The sequence below is a fragment of the Nomascus leucogenys genome, chromosome 21 (genome assembly GCF_006542625.1).
Source record: "Nomascus leucogenys isolate Asia chromosome 21, Asia_NLE_v1, whole genome shotgun sequence".
Classification (NCBI taxonomy): Eukaryota; Metazoa; Chordata; class Mammalia; order Primates; family Hylobatidae; genus Nomascus; species Nomascus leucogenys.
In genome coordinates this window covers 76,356,124-76,370,020 of record NC_044401.1, presented here as the reverse complement: position 1 = coordinate 76,370,020, position 13,897 = coordinate 76,356,124, and the positions used below count along the sequence as shown (strand labels likewise).

General features: G+C 43.6%; 1 protein-coding gene across 3 annotated transcripts in view; it reads right to left on the bottom strand.

Annotated features, from left to right (window-relative positions):
• PRICKLE2 (prickle planar cell polarity protein 2) overlaps nt 1-13,897 on the bottom strand; it is a 351,868-nt gene that overhangs the window by 63,898 nt on the left and 274,073 nt on the right. For all 3 annotated transcript variants that reach the window (XM_030801631.1, XM_030801630.1, XM_003273662.3), the window contains exons 3-5: nt 6,117-6,230; nt 3,061-3,198; nt 280-483 (exon numbers count right to left, since the gene is read on the bottom strand). In XM_030801631.1, the coding sequence (XP_030657491.1) occupies nt 280-483; nt 3,061-3,198; nt 6,117-6,230 (456 nt within the window). The remainder of the gene's footprint in view (nt 1-279; nt 484-3,060; nt 3,199-6,116; nt 6,231-13,897) is intronic.

Below are 13,897 nucleotides of genomic sequence, written 5' to 3'. Positions count from 1 at the left end.
CTTACTTAGGGCCAGTTATATGTCACTTGGGGATCTTCATGGACATAGAAAATGCCTTCCCAACAGGAAGCTATGAGAGCTCCACGCTCAGTAAAGCAGGCCACACCCCCAGACATTCCAGTAACCAGGGATGGGTGGAGCTTCTCTCCCAAAAGGGTTAATGCAAGAAAATGAAGTTGCCTATGGCTTTCTTCAGTCCAGAAAGCCAGAAGACCATGTGTTGGCTATGGTGCAACGAAGGGGTGATGGGCAGGTAAACCTGCTGGAGTTTGCTCTAACCTCATCGCAGGCAGCACAGCGCGGCTTCAGGCACTCAGCATGGTGCCTGCCACAGTATATCTTCCCATCTTGGTAAAAGTAGATCAGATCCACCAGGAGCTCATTGCAGACGGTGCATACGAAGCACGGCGGGTGCCAGCAAACGCCGTGGCCAGCGCGTGACGCAAACACAGCGATGTCTCCACCATTGATCTGGCCTCCGCACTGTGAGGCAAACAGAAACATCAGTATTCACACTAGCCCCCATCTCCCCGTGCTGTGCATAAATGAGAAAAGGACAACCACCATTAGCTGGCTACTGAGTGCTTATGTTCAAAGCAGTCACTATGCTTCCTGCTTCACATAGGCAGCAGGGCAGGTTTTTCTTGTCCTGCCTGAACTCTCCTTCCCTAGGGCTTACAAATAATGTAGAGATAAAGTCATTGGGAGAATGAGGAATCACAAAGATGGGAAAGAAAGAAAAGCTCTTTTAGCACAATAACATACAGGGGCTCTGCAGGCAGGAGGCAAACTGGCACAGAGGAAAGCCTCATTATCTTTTAGATACTTTAAACTCCATGCAGAGACACAGCCAGGTTTAACACCAGGAAGAGTGGCTGGGGAGGGGGGTGGGCGGGAGGATGGGGCTTGGAGGAGGTGGGGCCTATACTTTTAGATGGGAGGGAGGGTGGGTACGTAACAGCACGCTCACCTTTAACTACCTTCTCTGTGTGCCTTTCAGACATGCTTTTAGTCTGCTTCCTCTAACATCTTTCTACATAGCCTTGATTGACACGGCACCACTTCTAAGGCCAAACTATGGAAAGGGTTTCTTCCTATCCCTTCCCTACCTTCTCACTCATATTCTCAAGTTCCCTCTTGATCCTGAAAGAAAAAAGGCAGAATCACTGGCCACCTATGCTTACGGTTGGGGTTGGGACAAAAAGAATATGGTTTGAGGGACTCTGAGGGAAGAATAAAGTGTGGAAAGTGGGTCTAGGGAGATACTCTTGCTGACCATGGCATGGGCCATGAGGTTCACAGGTTGAGTATAGTTCTAGGGTCCTACAAGACTGGCTGAGCTCAGGGGACAATGTCTAAAGAGCAGAGAAGCTACCTCCAAAACTTTCCAACCTATGCATTGAAATGCATCTTAGAAAATCAAGTAAAGACCTCACAAATAGTCTCTGGGAGCTCATCCACATGTGTGACCGGACAAAAGAAAGGCATCATGTTTTCCTTACCTTCCGTGATAATGTTAGCAGAGCTAAAGCATGCAGACATAATCCTATATAACCCTCACATGAGTCATCATTCACCCATTCTATAGATGACAAAACCAAGGAAAAGTAACATGGTCAAGGTCATCTGGAAGAAACATGAGTCAAACTTACGAAAGCTCTTTCTGCCTTCACACTCTTGGCATTATTCTACACAATTCTTGGCACCTGTCCACAAAATGCCCAACCTTCCTTCTCCCTTAGGCAAACTCAGCTTGCCTGGTTCCAGGAGACTGATCTGAGAGTAGCAAGGATTTCAGCTTGTCTGGATGGAGCACAGTGAATCTCAGATCACAACCACTGACCACCTGTACCTTAACGGTGGGTCCCAGATATACTTCATAAGAATAAAGATCCTACTGCCAAATCTCTGGTCAATTAGCTCCTCCATCCCATGCAACTGAACCTTCTCACTCTACCGCTCTGAAATCTCAAAAAAGGGCCTCAAATGACATCTGCTTCCCTTGGGCAGCATCCCATCTCCTCTTCTTTGATCCAGTTAACATATCTTCAGCTCTCAAGGGGTCTATGCAGAGCTTAAGGAGTTAGATAGGAATGTTCAAAAAGCTGTAGGACTTAGAGAAGTACCAAGAATGACGATCAGCACTGGAAAGCCTGTGGCAGCTGAGAGGTGGGGCAAGGTGTATTCCTACCCTGCAGTCTCTAAAACTCTTCTTCACCACACCCTGAGCACTCAGCAGGAACAGAGGAGACAGGAAATCCAGACTCTTGAACTCAGCGAGGTCCCAGGGAGAATGCCTCTTCACTGCCCTGAACCCACTCTCACCTGTTCACAAATAGCTCCTGTCAACATGACTGGGAAGGGCTTCATGCACTTCAATAAGGAACTCTCAATTCTCGGGAGAAGATCATTTACCTCCCCTTTAAATGGCTCTGGTTCTGGGACGATCCTGGGAGGGAGGCTGACCCATGGCCCAAGCCAACTCCATTTTCTAAAGGTCTCTTTTTAAAATATAAATCTATCATGCCATTGCTCTCTCAATCCTTCCAATGGCTCACCCAGAACTCTGACTTTATCTGAATTCTCTCCCTTCACTCCCTCTGCCCCAGCCCACTGGCCAACTCACTGTTCCTTGAACATAATAGACACCCTCCTGTCTCAGGGCCTCTAAGCCGGTCATTCCTTCTGCCTTAGCATTCCCTCTGCCCTAAAATCTGCAAGACTCACTCCCTCTTGCACATCTGTGCACATCTTTGCTCAGATCTTCTAAGTGGGGTATTCCCCATCAACCTTCCTTAAAACTGCAGCCTCCCCACACTTCCAGTACATTCAAGTCTCCTTCCTTGCTGTATTTTTTTCTATTTTGTTGATTACATATATTGTCTGACTTCCTCCCCTACAATCCAACTCCTTAGAAGGGCAAGATGAAACTTTCCCGTCTTTTGTTCACTACTGTATCTCAGGCACATAGTAGGCACTCAGTAAAACAATTGTCGGATGAATGAATGGGTGAAAAGATGCCAGAACAATGCCTCTTCACTCCCCTGAATCCATGCTTACCTGTTCACAAATAGCTCCTGTCATGGTGACCGGGAAAGGCCTGACATTCCCGCGGCCCAAGTTTTCGCGTTTCCTCTGGCTGCTGAAAAGCTTCAGCTCCCTCTTCTCTTCCTCATCCAGGGAGTTGCAATATCGAACCTGAATAGACACAGACAATGGCATGGAAGAAGTCACCCTTGCTCCTTAAGATTTCTGAAGCCCATGACTCTGAGTTTTCTCATTAGATACACTCTCATTTGGTTTTATAGCCCTCGCCTGAACTTTAACCACAACAGCCTTGGAGAGATTTAAGGTGAGTCTCTACTAAGATTGCTGACAGCCAAAAGAGCTTACCAAAGGCTCTGAATTCTGGATCCCAAGCCTTGGGCAGGCTAAAGGTTCTGTGACTGCTCCTTATCTTGACTGCCTCACTCTGCTCACCATGTTAAGATCAAATCATCTGGGGTGGCTCAGCTGCCAGGAAAGAGCTGAGAAGTTCTCCTTCTTCCAAACTGCAGGAACCTGATACTTTCATCTCCATGTGCCCAAGCAAGTGATCCTTGACACCAAGAATGACTCTAAGTCAGTGAGCCAGAGCACGTGTCCATGCGCTCACAGCTTCTGTTCTCCCGTCTCATTTTGGAAAAATAGGGAAATAAAGGTGTGAGCCTGAGGAGTTGGACCAGGCATCTGTGATGCTGCACAAAAGTCTCTGCATGTTCATCTTTGTAGAGAGGGGAACAAGCTGCCTCCTAGGCTTCAGTTGAGTCGACTTGCAGGAGACATTTTCCTTCTTGTTAAATATAGAAACTCAGAGAATTAAAGGAGGAACATTAAAGATAATTTGAATCCAGTATCTCCCCTTACTTATGCACACCTTGGGAATTGTGCTATATTCTTGTACTGTTATTTACTTAATGCTGTTTTTAATACTGACTCAGTTTTTTGGAAACTTGGACGCATTTATTTCAAAAGAAAATATATTATGACTATAAATGGAAAACCAATATCACCTGTAAAACCAAAACCAAAAACAAACAAACAAACAAACAAACAAAAAACAGAAGAAACCTAAATAGACTGGGAACAGAACCATGTTGTTAGATTCTAGCTGGTCACTTTGCTTGCAGGAAATCCTCAAACAGAGATCCCTGATGCTCCTACTTAAAAGTGGAGGCCAGTGTGAGTTAGAGAGATATGAGACACCTGCTAGCACTAAATAGAAATTTCCTCCTTGATTATTCAACTACTCCATCACAAGGAATACAATACAATTTAAAAGACAGTAACTCTCTCAATATGTGGTTTCGTTTCATTTACTGCCACGTCCACGTAACACTCAGAGACATGTATATACCACGCTTTGGGAAACACGGTCCTAATCCCGTCTCCTGTCATACTTTGGAGTAATCTGGACATCAGAAAGGTTAAGTGAATTGCTTGGATGATTTGTTACACAGATGGTTAGAGGGAAACCTTTGAACTAGGACTGTCACATCCTAATTTGAGAACCAGGACAGCTGTGGATATCAAAATTGTCTTATCTATGCAAAAAAGAAAACGGTCAAATATTTACTTTAGAATCACAACCACCCTTTGTCTTCAAAAGAGCCATTTCAAATAGACTAAATCTGCCCACTGGATCACACACACACAATTCCTACCAACAGGACATCGTAATCTGAATGGTGTCTCTTTTCGTAAAAGCACAGTTAACCACAAACACAACAAACCATTAAAATCAGAGAAGAGCCAATCCCTTCTCTCTGTCAAATAAAAAGAGTTAAAAAAAAAAAAAAAAAAAAGTCTTCATGTAAATGTCCCAGAGAGAACTGCAGTGACCTGAACAGCCCAGAATATATGGTTACACCACTGACATTTTAGGGACATGCTTTCAAAGGAAGGCACACCCATCCTGCTTGTAAAAACCCGCATTTTCACTTCTAAATTAGTTAACCAGGCATCAGGTTACAATGCTTGCTCTCAACTTTAAAGGAGAAAGCATTATTTATATTTGCTTTATGATGTCTGCAATAAGCAGCAGTAAAGAGGATCATAGCTCTCTTTCTAGGGAACTGCTTCAGTTTTAAAGTTTTTGTCCTGCTTACTCAAACTTATTTTCGAGGCTCTCAAATGATCCTCTTTCATTCTAATGTGGGAAAATAAGACTGAAAAAGCACTCATTTCCCCTGGGACAAAGCTGCTGGGCTCCAGCTCGTGGGTGGGCGAGTTGGTGGAAAGCTGGTGTCCAGCTCTCTAAAGGGGTTATTTCTCCTATCAATTTAAAATTACATTTTTGTTTTAAATGCAGTCAGACAGTTCAGTTCCATAGGATTACTATTTTTAAAAACCAGATACCTAAAAATGAATTTCTAGCATGTAAACTGATTTCCCTTCCAGCATAATGACCTTTTAAAACCACGTTAACAAATTTCTCTTTATGAGCAATCAGATTTCAAGGATAAGAGACGCCCACTTACAGTGCCATGTTTCTGGGTTCAGAAAAAAGGACAGTCTGCTAGTCCACACTTTCAAGAGTACAAAGAACGACCTCGGCAAGTCAGACTTCACCATGACAAAAACACAGATGTTCAAAGCTACAAATCTGGGCACGTAATTCTCCTGCAGTGTAGTGTGGGAAACTTGCACACTCATTTAATAGGAAATGATGCTGAAAATTCAGGGGGAGTCACAGAGCTTTTGTACAGCTTGAAGTGGTCCAGGGGATCTCAATCATCTCTCCAAAATACGCAGGCAACCCACGTGGCATATTCTCCAAGTAAGAAAACTTGGAATCATAGCTTTTGAATTTTAGTGCTCCCTGGTTACCCCCAAATAGCTAGTAGTGACAGGCATAGAGACCAATCCAGTTTATAAGGAGATTCTGCTTTTTTAGTAATATTCTCTAGAAGTAAATTGTTGGCCAATTTATTTTGGCTCTAATTAAGGAAGCTAAAACCTAAAATAAATTGCCAGAGTTGTTCTTCGGCTACCTCATTGGTGGCAGATTATGAACAAGGTAACAATTCATGGAAGGCACTAAGAAAATTCTGCATAAGCCCCCTCTAGCCCCTTACCTCATTGTCATGTGGCGGCAGCTGGTGTAGTAGCTGTTTGATTCGCAGTTTCTCTCCAGGACTGTTGACATAAGGGACTTTCTCTTCTGGGAGACAGCTATAGTACTGGTGTACCTGAAGGACAGAAAGCATATAGATGACTTGCCCATTACTCAAACCATGTGCCTATTCTCCCTTACTGGGAAGATGATTCCCCCAGCAGGATGTAACTGACTTCTGCAGTCCTGACCCTTTATGAAAGTCAACAGCAGATGAGTTTCCTATGGTAAGCAGAGAAATTCATCCTTAAAGCAAGAGTCAGGCAAATCATCCATATCTGGGATTTTTCCCTCTCTCTGTGAGGGAAAAATAAAGCCAGCAAATTTTCCTAGAAACAGAGAATTCAACAGACATGCTGGTGAACCAGAGGGTAGGGCTTTCTCGGCAGACTCCCCTGAGAGCTGGCTTTACCATTTTCTCTGTTAGTCTCCAGCATGTGACGTGCCTCCCTAGCCAAAGGGATATGTCAGTACCTGCCTCAGCAATGGAGTTAAAGCCAGTCTTTGGCACTCGGCAAACCCCTAGGTACCTCAGCCTCCACCTACATTTAAAGCCCTCCAGGTTTCGAGACTTTTGTAAGGCAGGCAGCAGCTGACATCCATCAGAAATAGACTGGCTACATCTGGGATGCAGAGCATGTAATTAAAAATTGTCACTAACATGAGGATTTTTTGCACATCCCAGAACATTCCTGTTTACGACTGTTACGACATATTCTTGTACTTTATGAGGCTCATTCAGCCCTAGCAACAACTGGAGAAAGCACCAAGCTGCTAATTTTGCCTGAGAAAAGAAAACAGACATTCCACCATTCAGCCACATGCAAAACTACAGAAAGAAAAAACTGGCTAATACAGAAGGTATGTTATTATACAGGAGAGGCAAAAAAAAAAAAAAAAAAAAAAAAATCCCACAAGCCCAGATGACATCATGGAAAATACTCTCAAGTATCTCTTATTTAACAACATGACCACCTCTTGCGAAACACGGCATTCATTCAACAAATGGAGAACATGGAAGACTGGGGGCTCTGAAAGTCATCATATTTGGCTGGGCATGGTGGCTCACACCTGTAATCCCAGCACCTTGGGGGGCTGAGGCAGGCGGGAGAGCCACCTGAGGGCGGGAGTTTGAGACCAGCCTGGCCAACACGGTGAAACCCCGTCTCTACTAAAAGTACAAAAATTAGCCTGGCCTGGCGGCGCATGCCTGTAATCCCAGCTACTCAGGAGGCTAAGGCAGGAGAATTGCTTGAACACGCCACAGCCTGGGCAACAGAGTGAGTCTCTGTCTCAAAAAAAAAAAAAAAAAAAAAATAAATAAATAAAATTTGTTACATTCTACAGACTTGCTCTAAACTTGGTCTAATTCCTTTGCATTTAGGCAGCTGTGGGTATGAACACATGCTTTGGGAATGCTGGGGTGAAGAGTTGCGAAAGCTCTGTCTACTTTGATCTCCAGAAACTAAGTCATAAATGTTAGAAGAGGGGTGAAAAGGCTTTGTAATGACAAGGCCTTAAAAAATATGAAAGCTATTTTTATTTTCATAACTAATGATGGTAACCATTAACCATCATGTGCCTATCATCCTTTTAATCAGATCCCAGAGGTAACTATAAAAAGAATTCTTGTCCTAGACTACCTAGATTTCCAAAGGCAGGGTCTGTATAAGCCCCTCCCTATAGGCAGCTGGCAGAGAGCTATGCCCAGGGGCAGGAATGAATGGTGCTGGGTTCTGAAGACAGCCCACTGTTGACCAGTACTCTGAGAAGAAGTAAAAGCCCAGATCACTAGTTGGTTTGGGATTAGAAGCTGGCAATTTGCCTATTGGAGACTTGCACAGCATTCCATCCTCAGAAGAGTCCCTGTGCCATATGCCTCATCAGACAAAGGCCAGGTATAAAAAAAATAGGCCGAGTCTCATGTCTTGGGGAATGGGCTTTGACTCCCAAGTCAGAAGACTGCTTGTAGAAAGGCCTTGTTCCATCATTACTTTGTCATTCTCACAACTTCCATTGTCGTTATGGAACATTAGGGACAATTGCTAATATGAGACGAATTACTATGGATGCTTGAAAATGCAGAGTCTAGTTGCGGTTCCGTCGACCCTCCTCTTAATCACCTCTAATGACTCACATACCCCCTGTCCATTGCCTAGAGCACAGTCAGGCCTGAGAGCCCTTCTGAACTGGTACTTTGAACCAAGCCCTTTCTGATGCTAAGGCTGGCCCAAGTTGGAATCTTCCCTGCACCCTCTAGGGCACGGCCGGTAGATCTGGACCCCAAGTCAAGGCTCTGTTGTTTCCCATCTCTGGGTTCCTGAGCAAGTTATGTGGCTGTTCAAAATACTCATCTTAAGACTGTGATGGTTAAATGAGACTGTAGGCACAAGCATGCCGCTCTTAATAAAAATAAGTAACACGAATACATGACAATAGTTACACTATCAAGCCTGGCCTACTCTAAATGGAACAATCCAGATGCTTGCTGGACTAGGTCTTGCTCTGCCACCCAGGCTGGAGTGCAGTGGCACGATCATGGCTCACTGTAGCCTTGACCTCCTGGGCTTAAGCACTCTTCCCACCTCAGAGTAGGAGGAACTACCAGCGCATGCCACCATGCCTGGCTAATTTTTAAAATATTTTGGAGAGAAAGGGTTTTGCTATGTTGACCAAGTTGGTCTTGAACTCCTGGGCTCAAGCTATTCTCCTGCCTTGGCCTTCCGAAGTGCTGGGATTATGGGTGTGAGACACCCCATCAGGCCCACTTTTGAATGGGCAGCAACACTGCTGGCTTATAGAGTGAGACCAAACCCTGAAGCCACTTATATTAGTCAAAGCAAGAAAAATAGGTTGCAAGGAATACAATGATATTAAAGCTAGTTTGACTTCAGGGGAAAAATGGCAAACTGTTATAAAGGTGTGTGTGTGTGTGTGTGTGTCTATGTTTTGTTTTGTTTTTGTTTTTAGAAACTTAGCCATGTATATAAAAGGGTCTCATGAGGAAACAGAATATGCCACTGGAAGGTGATTGCACCAAGTTTCTGTTTTCTCTGAGCCCAGTGTCCTCTTACCTCTGCTCTCTTCTCTTCCTGCAGATCTGCTTCTCACCTTCTCAAAGGTTAAGGTTTCCCACAGCATCAGTTCAAGAGTCTGTCCTAGAGTGACTTGCTTTTCTCATTTCCAAATTCCTCAGAGAAGGACCCTGATTACCCCGTCTTGGGCAGCGTCCACACCCAGAAATGAGATTAAAGACATTCAATACTTTGAAAACTGGAGAATAAATGAATCCCAACAGACACGACTGAGTGAAGGTGCAGCCAGCAGTGATGGAGGACTCTGGAGAAACTTAGGAGTAAATAAGTCCCTTGGTGTGCTGAGATCCATCCTAAAGACTCAATTCTGAAGTCAACAGAGGCAGTGACTACCCTTTGGGAACACTGCTCTATCTTTCCTGGACATCTTTTGTCAACTTTTATAATTCAAGCCTACTGATAACCACTCAAAATTATTCCAGTAATTCCTCAAATATAGAATATGCTAGAATATCTTCTCACAAGGCAACTAATGATTTGATGGATGACTTAAGAACTTACCTAGGTAGCAAGATGCCCCATTTCTAAAATAAATCCGTTAATATTAATTAACAACCTACCAAATCACTCCCATATCACATGGTAGGTGATGTGGCTTGCTCTGAGGAAGGAGAATGAGTTAGTCCTTTCAGGACATCCAATCCTCTTCAAAGTCCATTGAAGTCCAGGAGAAAAACGCATCCGTCTAATGTTAGCTTTGTGTCGCCTCCTGGTGTTTAGACGCTGGACTTTCCAAATTTTTCATCGAGCAAAGGGGATTAACAGATGGATGGGAGGGAGGGAGAAACAGCTCTCCTGAATTCTTTGGCTGGATACAGGAATGCTGTCTGCATTTTCCTCTGGCATTCTCCATAATGAAACTACTGTATAGCCCAAAACAAACATCAAGTGAACCAAGGGTAATGGGAAAATACTGAGTATACTTTCTGGCACTACAAAAATTAAATTTGGCACAATCCCTGAAAATCCTGCAGATTGTTCATTTTAGTCCAAACATGTTTCACTTGTTCATTTTTTGGAGTAAATAAGCAAATCCAATAGAATTTTGTCAATGATGATCATTACCAAGCTATTACCCATTATGCTGATAACTGTATTTTTCATTCTGTGTGTATTGAGCATATTTATTCAAAAGCACGCCTGTTGAATGTGCTAAAGACTTTGCTCCATTTAGACATTCCCAGATAAAGGTGCCCTGTGATTCCACCCCAGGTGAAATCATACTAGGTACCTTTCCCCTAAACAAAAGCATTTTGAACACAATAAACTGGCTTATGAAAATGAAATAGCTGAAGGCCTTTATTTAAGGTGTAACTCTGCAACAGGAAAGTTTGGCAGCAACTTCAGTGTGTGTCAGACAGATCGCAAGCGCTTTAGTCAGTGCGCAAATAAAGTCTACAAAGCAAAGCCTCGCCCAGCTGGAAAGATGAGGCTTGTTAGAAGGAACTGCACGTTTGATAGCATTTCTGCCTGGGCAGAAAGATGGAGGCTGGAGAAGCAATGACTCTGCATTTGGGAGAAAAGTGTACTAAAAGTAAGCTGATTTTTTTTTTTTTTAATAAAGAAGTATGCAAAGCACTTTATTTAGAGCACTGGTTCTCAAACTATAGCTTGCATCAGAATCACCTGGAAGGCCTGTTAAAACACAGATTTCTAATTTAGTAGGCCTGGGATGGGGACATTTGCATTTCTGACTCCTCTTCAGGTCCTGCTGTTAGTCCAGGGAACACACTTTGTGAGTTTTAGAGCTTTCTACTGTTTTCCCTCAACAACCAGCATTATGCAGTTGCCAGGCAAATGGTAGGATTCCCATTTTCTTCAACAGATCTAGGAAGCCCAGAAACGGGAAGAGAACTTGTTGGACCTCACCCAATTTTTCAGGTGTCTCCTTCCACACCTAGATATATGACTCAGCAGGGAATTCCACCAGCTCTGGCAAGAACAAGAAATCCTAAGGGCAAAGTGCTCACATTTTTGGGTGGCAACATTTTCCTTATCAAAAGCATCCTTATTTTCTTAGAGCAGAAACCCACAAAGGAGAAGTTAGACTTTCTTGGCCGATTTCAGAATCAATCGTTCTTCACCACCTAGATGGGGAGGGGGCCCAATCTTTTGGCTTCCGCGGGCCACATTGGAAGAAGAAGAACTGTCTTGAGCCACACATAAAATACACTAACACTAATGATAGCTGATGAGCTTTAAAAAATTGCAAAAAAAAATCTCATAATGTTTTAAGAAAGTATATGAATTTCTGTTGGGCCGCATTCAAAGCCATGCTGGGCTGCATGAGGCCTGTGGACCACGGGGTGGACAAGCCTGATCTGAATGAAGGAAGCTATCATTGAACTATTGACTTACTGAGTGACCCTAAGGCTTGAAGCGTTTTTATATACAGTATTTCATAAACCTTCTGCACACTCTGGAGGTGGGTATATCATACTCATCAGATTGAATATCACATAGTTACAAAGTGACAGAGCCACCTTTGAGCTTGACTTCCCCATCCTCTCCTTCTGTTCTCCTTTATCGAGAAAAAAAGGGACTGAAGAGACTGGCAGATGGATGGGAAAGAAGGAAGAAAAAACCAAATCACACACAGATACAGTAGATTCCCAATAGGTCTGCATGGCTGACCACAGAAACGATGAACACATTTTCCTTTGATATTCTCCAGAACATAACCAACACACAGCTCCAAAATAAAGCCAAAATGAACAGACAGTAAGTCAAAAATCTCCAAATTACACAGTCTTTCCACAACACCATGGCATGATGGTAAGAGAGTTGTGGCAGAGTTTTGCCACCCATATCCATTTTTTTTTTCTTCCTTAACAATACCCTCATTTTACTGACAGCATCAATATACTCAGCCAAGAATAATATTTCTGCAGCTCCTTAGTAGCTACATGTGGCCTTATACATTCTGGCCAATGACATGGAAGGGTGTGACTTCTGGGAGGCTCTTTTAAAGGAGGCTAGACAGCTGTTAGCCAAGACCTTTTTTTGCCCATTCCCCCTTCTTCCTGCTTCCTGTCTGGAATGTAAACACGATGGCTAGAGCTCCAGCAGCCATCTTGTGCCATGAAGTAACCTTAAAATGGGAATGGAAGCTGTAACCTGAGGATAGTAGGACAGAAAGTTATGAGCCGGGACTTCAAAAAATTTTTTAAATTTTTATACCATGGAACCACCAGACCAACCCTGGATTGCCTCTCTCTGAACTTGTGAGTGAGAGAAATAAACTATTTATTTATTTACAGTCTCTGCTGCTAGGAAGTGAATGCAATTCCTAAATGATACAGCAGTGGTTTTCAAACAGTAGCACACTTTAGAATTATCTGAGGCCTTTATTAAAGATGATTGCCATTTTCATCCCTCTGGGTCTGAAAAGGAGGCCAGAACTATGCACTCTTAACACCTCAGACCACACCAGGAGAAACACTAGTTTAAGGAAAAGGCAAACACAGCCACAAGGTAAAGGCCAACCCTCCTGAAGTGTAATCTCAGATATGAGCTGGTACATTTGGAAGGTTTTATAAAATCCAACTTAACCCAGGGACTAATTCGAACACTGGGCCTTTATTTCACATTCCCCCTCACCTGCAGTTTGAGAAGCTTGGAACCTTGTTTAATCTACCTCAATTCGGGGAGGTAATATCTAAAATGCACCTGAGCATCTCAGAAGGCAGGTTGTACAGAGAAGGGAAAGATGCTGCCTGAATTTGCTGCAGGTGGTGGTCTTTAAAAAAGTACACAGTGGTTCCCAAATGGGGACCTGGAGGACCATCACGTAGCATTACAGCTGTGAGCAAATAGGGATGGGCGGCTGATGAGGGCCCCTGTGTTCATTTTGCCCCTATTTGCCAGAATTTCATTACCCAAGCAATAGGAGAAAAGTGCTGTTGTGCGGCATTTAAGAGGTGAAATTGTACCAAGTTTGGCTCCTTCCCTTTTCTCCTGGAGACTCACATTATAATTTTAATTGGTTTACTCAGGAAGCAATTTAGGAAACAACAGTCTAATGCCTAATGCCTAAACAATGTCTCCATCATGTTGAACTCCCCTAGGATCAGGATCAAAATCAGAAATAAAAGCTCATTTGCAGTATTTTCAAAGACGAATCTTTCAAAGACTCCTTTCTTTTGTTAACACTTGATGTCTAATTCAACAGTGATTCTTGTTGGATGTCGGTTCAAAACATAGCCAGAATCCAGTCATCTTCCACCACCCCTGCAGGACCAGTCTAGCTATGACTAAGTGCTCGCCTGAGCTATTGCTGTGGCTGCTTCTGGACCCGGCTTTCACCTTTGTGCCTCTGCAGTCGAGTTACTCAGCAGCAATAACAACTCCATTGGAATATAAACCAGGGTGTGTCACTGCTCTGCTCAAAACCCTGGATGGTCTGGGTGCAGTAGCTCATACCTGCAATCCCAGCACTTTGGGAGGCTAAGGCAGGATAATTGCTTGAGCCCAGGAGTTCGAGACTGGCCTGGGAAACAAAGGTAGACCATGCCTCTAGAAACATTAAAAAAAAAAAAAAATAGCCTGGCTGTGGTGGTGCACACCTGTGGTGCCAGCTACTCTGGAGGCTGAGCTGGGAGGATCACTTGAGCCTGGGAGGTTGAGGCTGCAGTGAGGGGCGAACGTG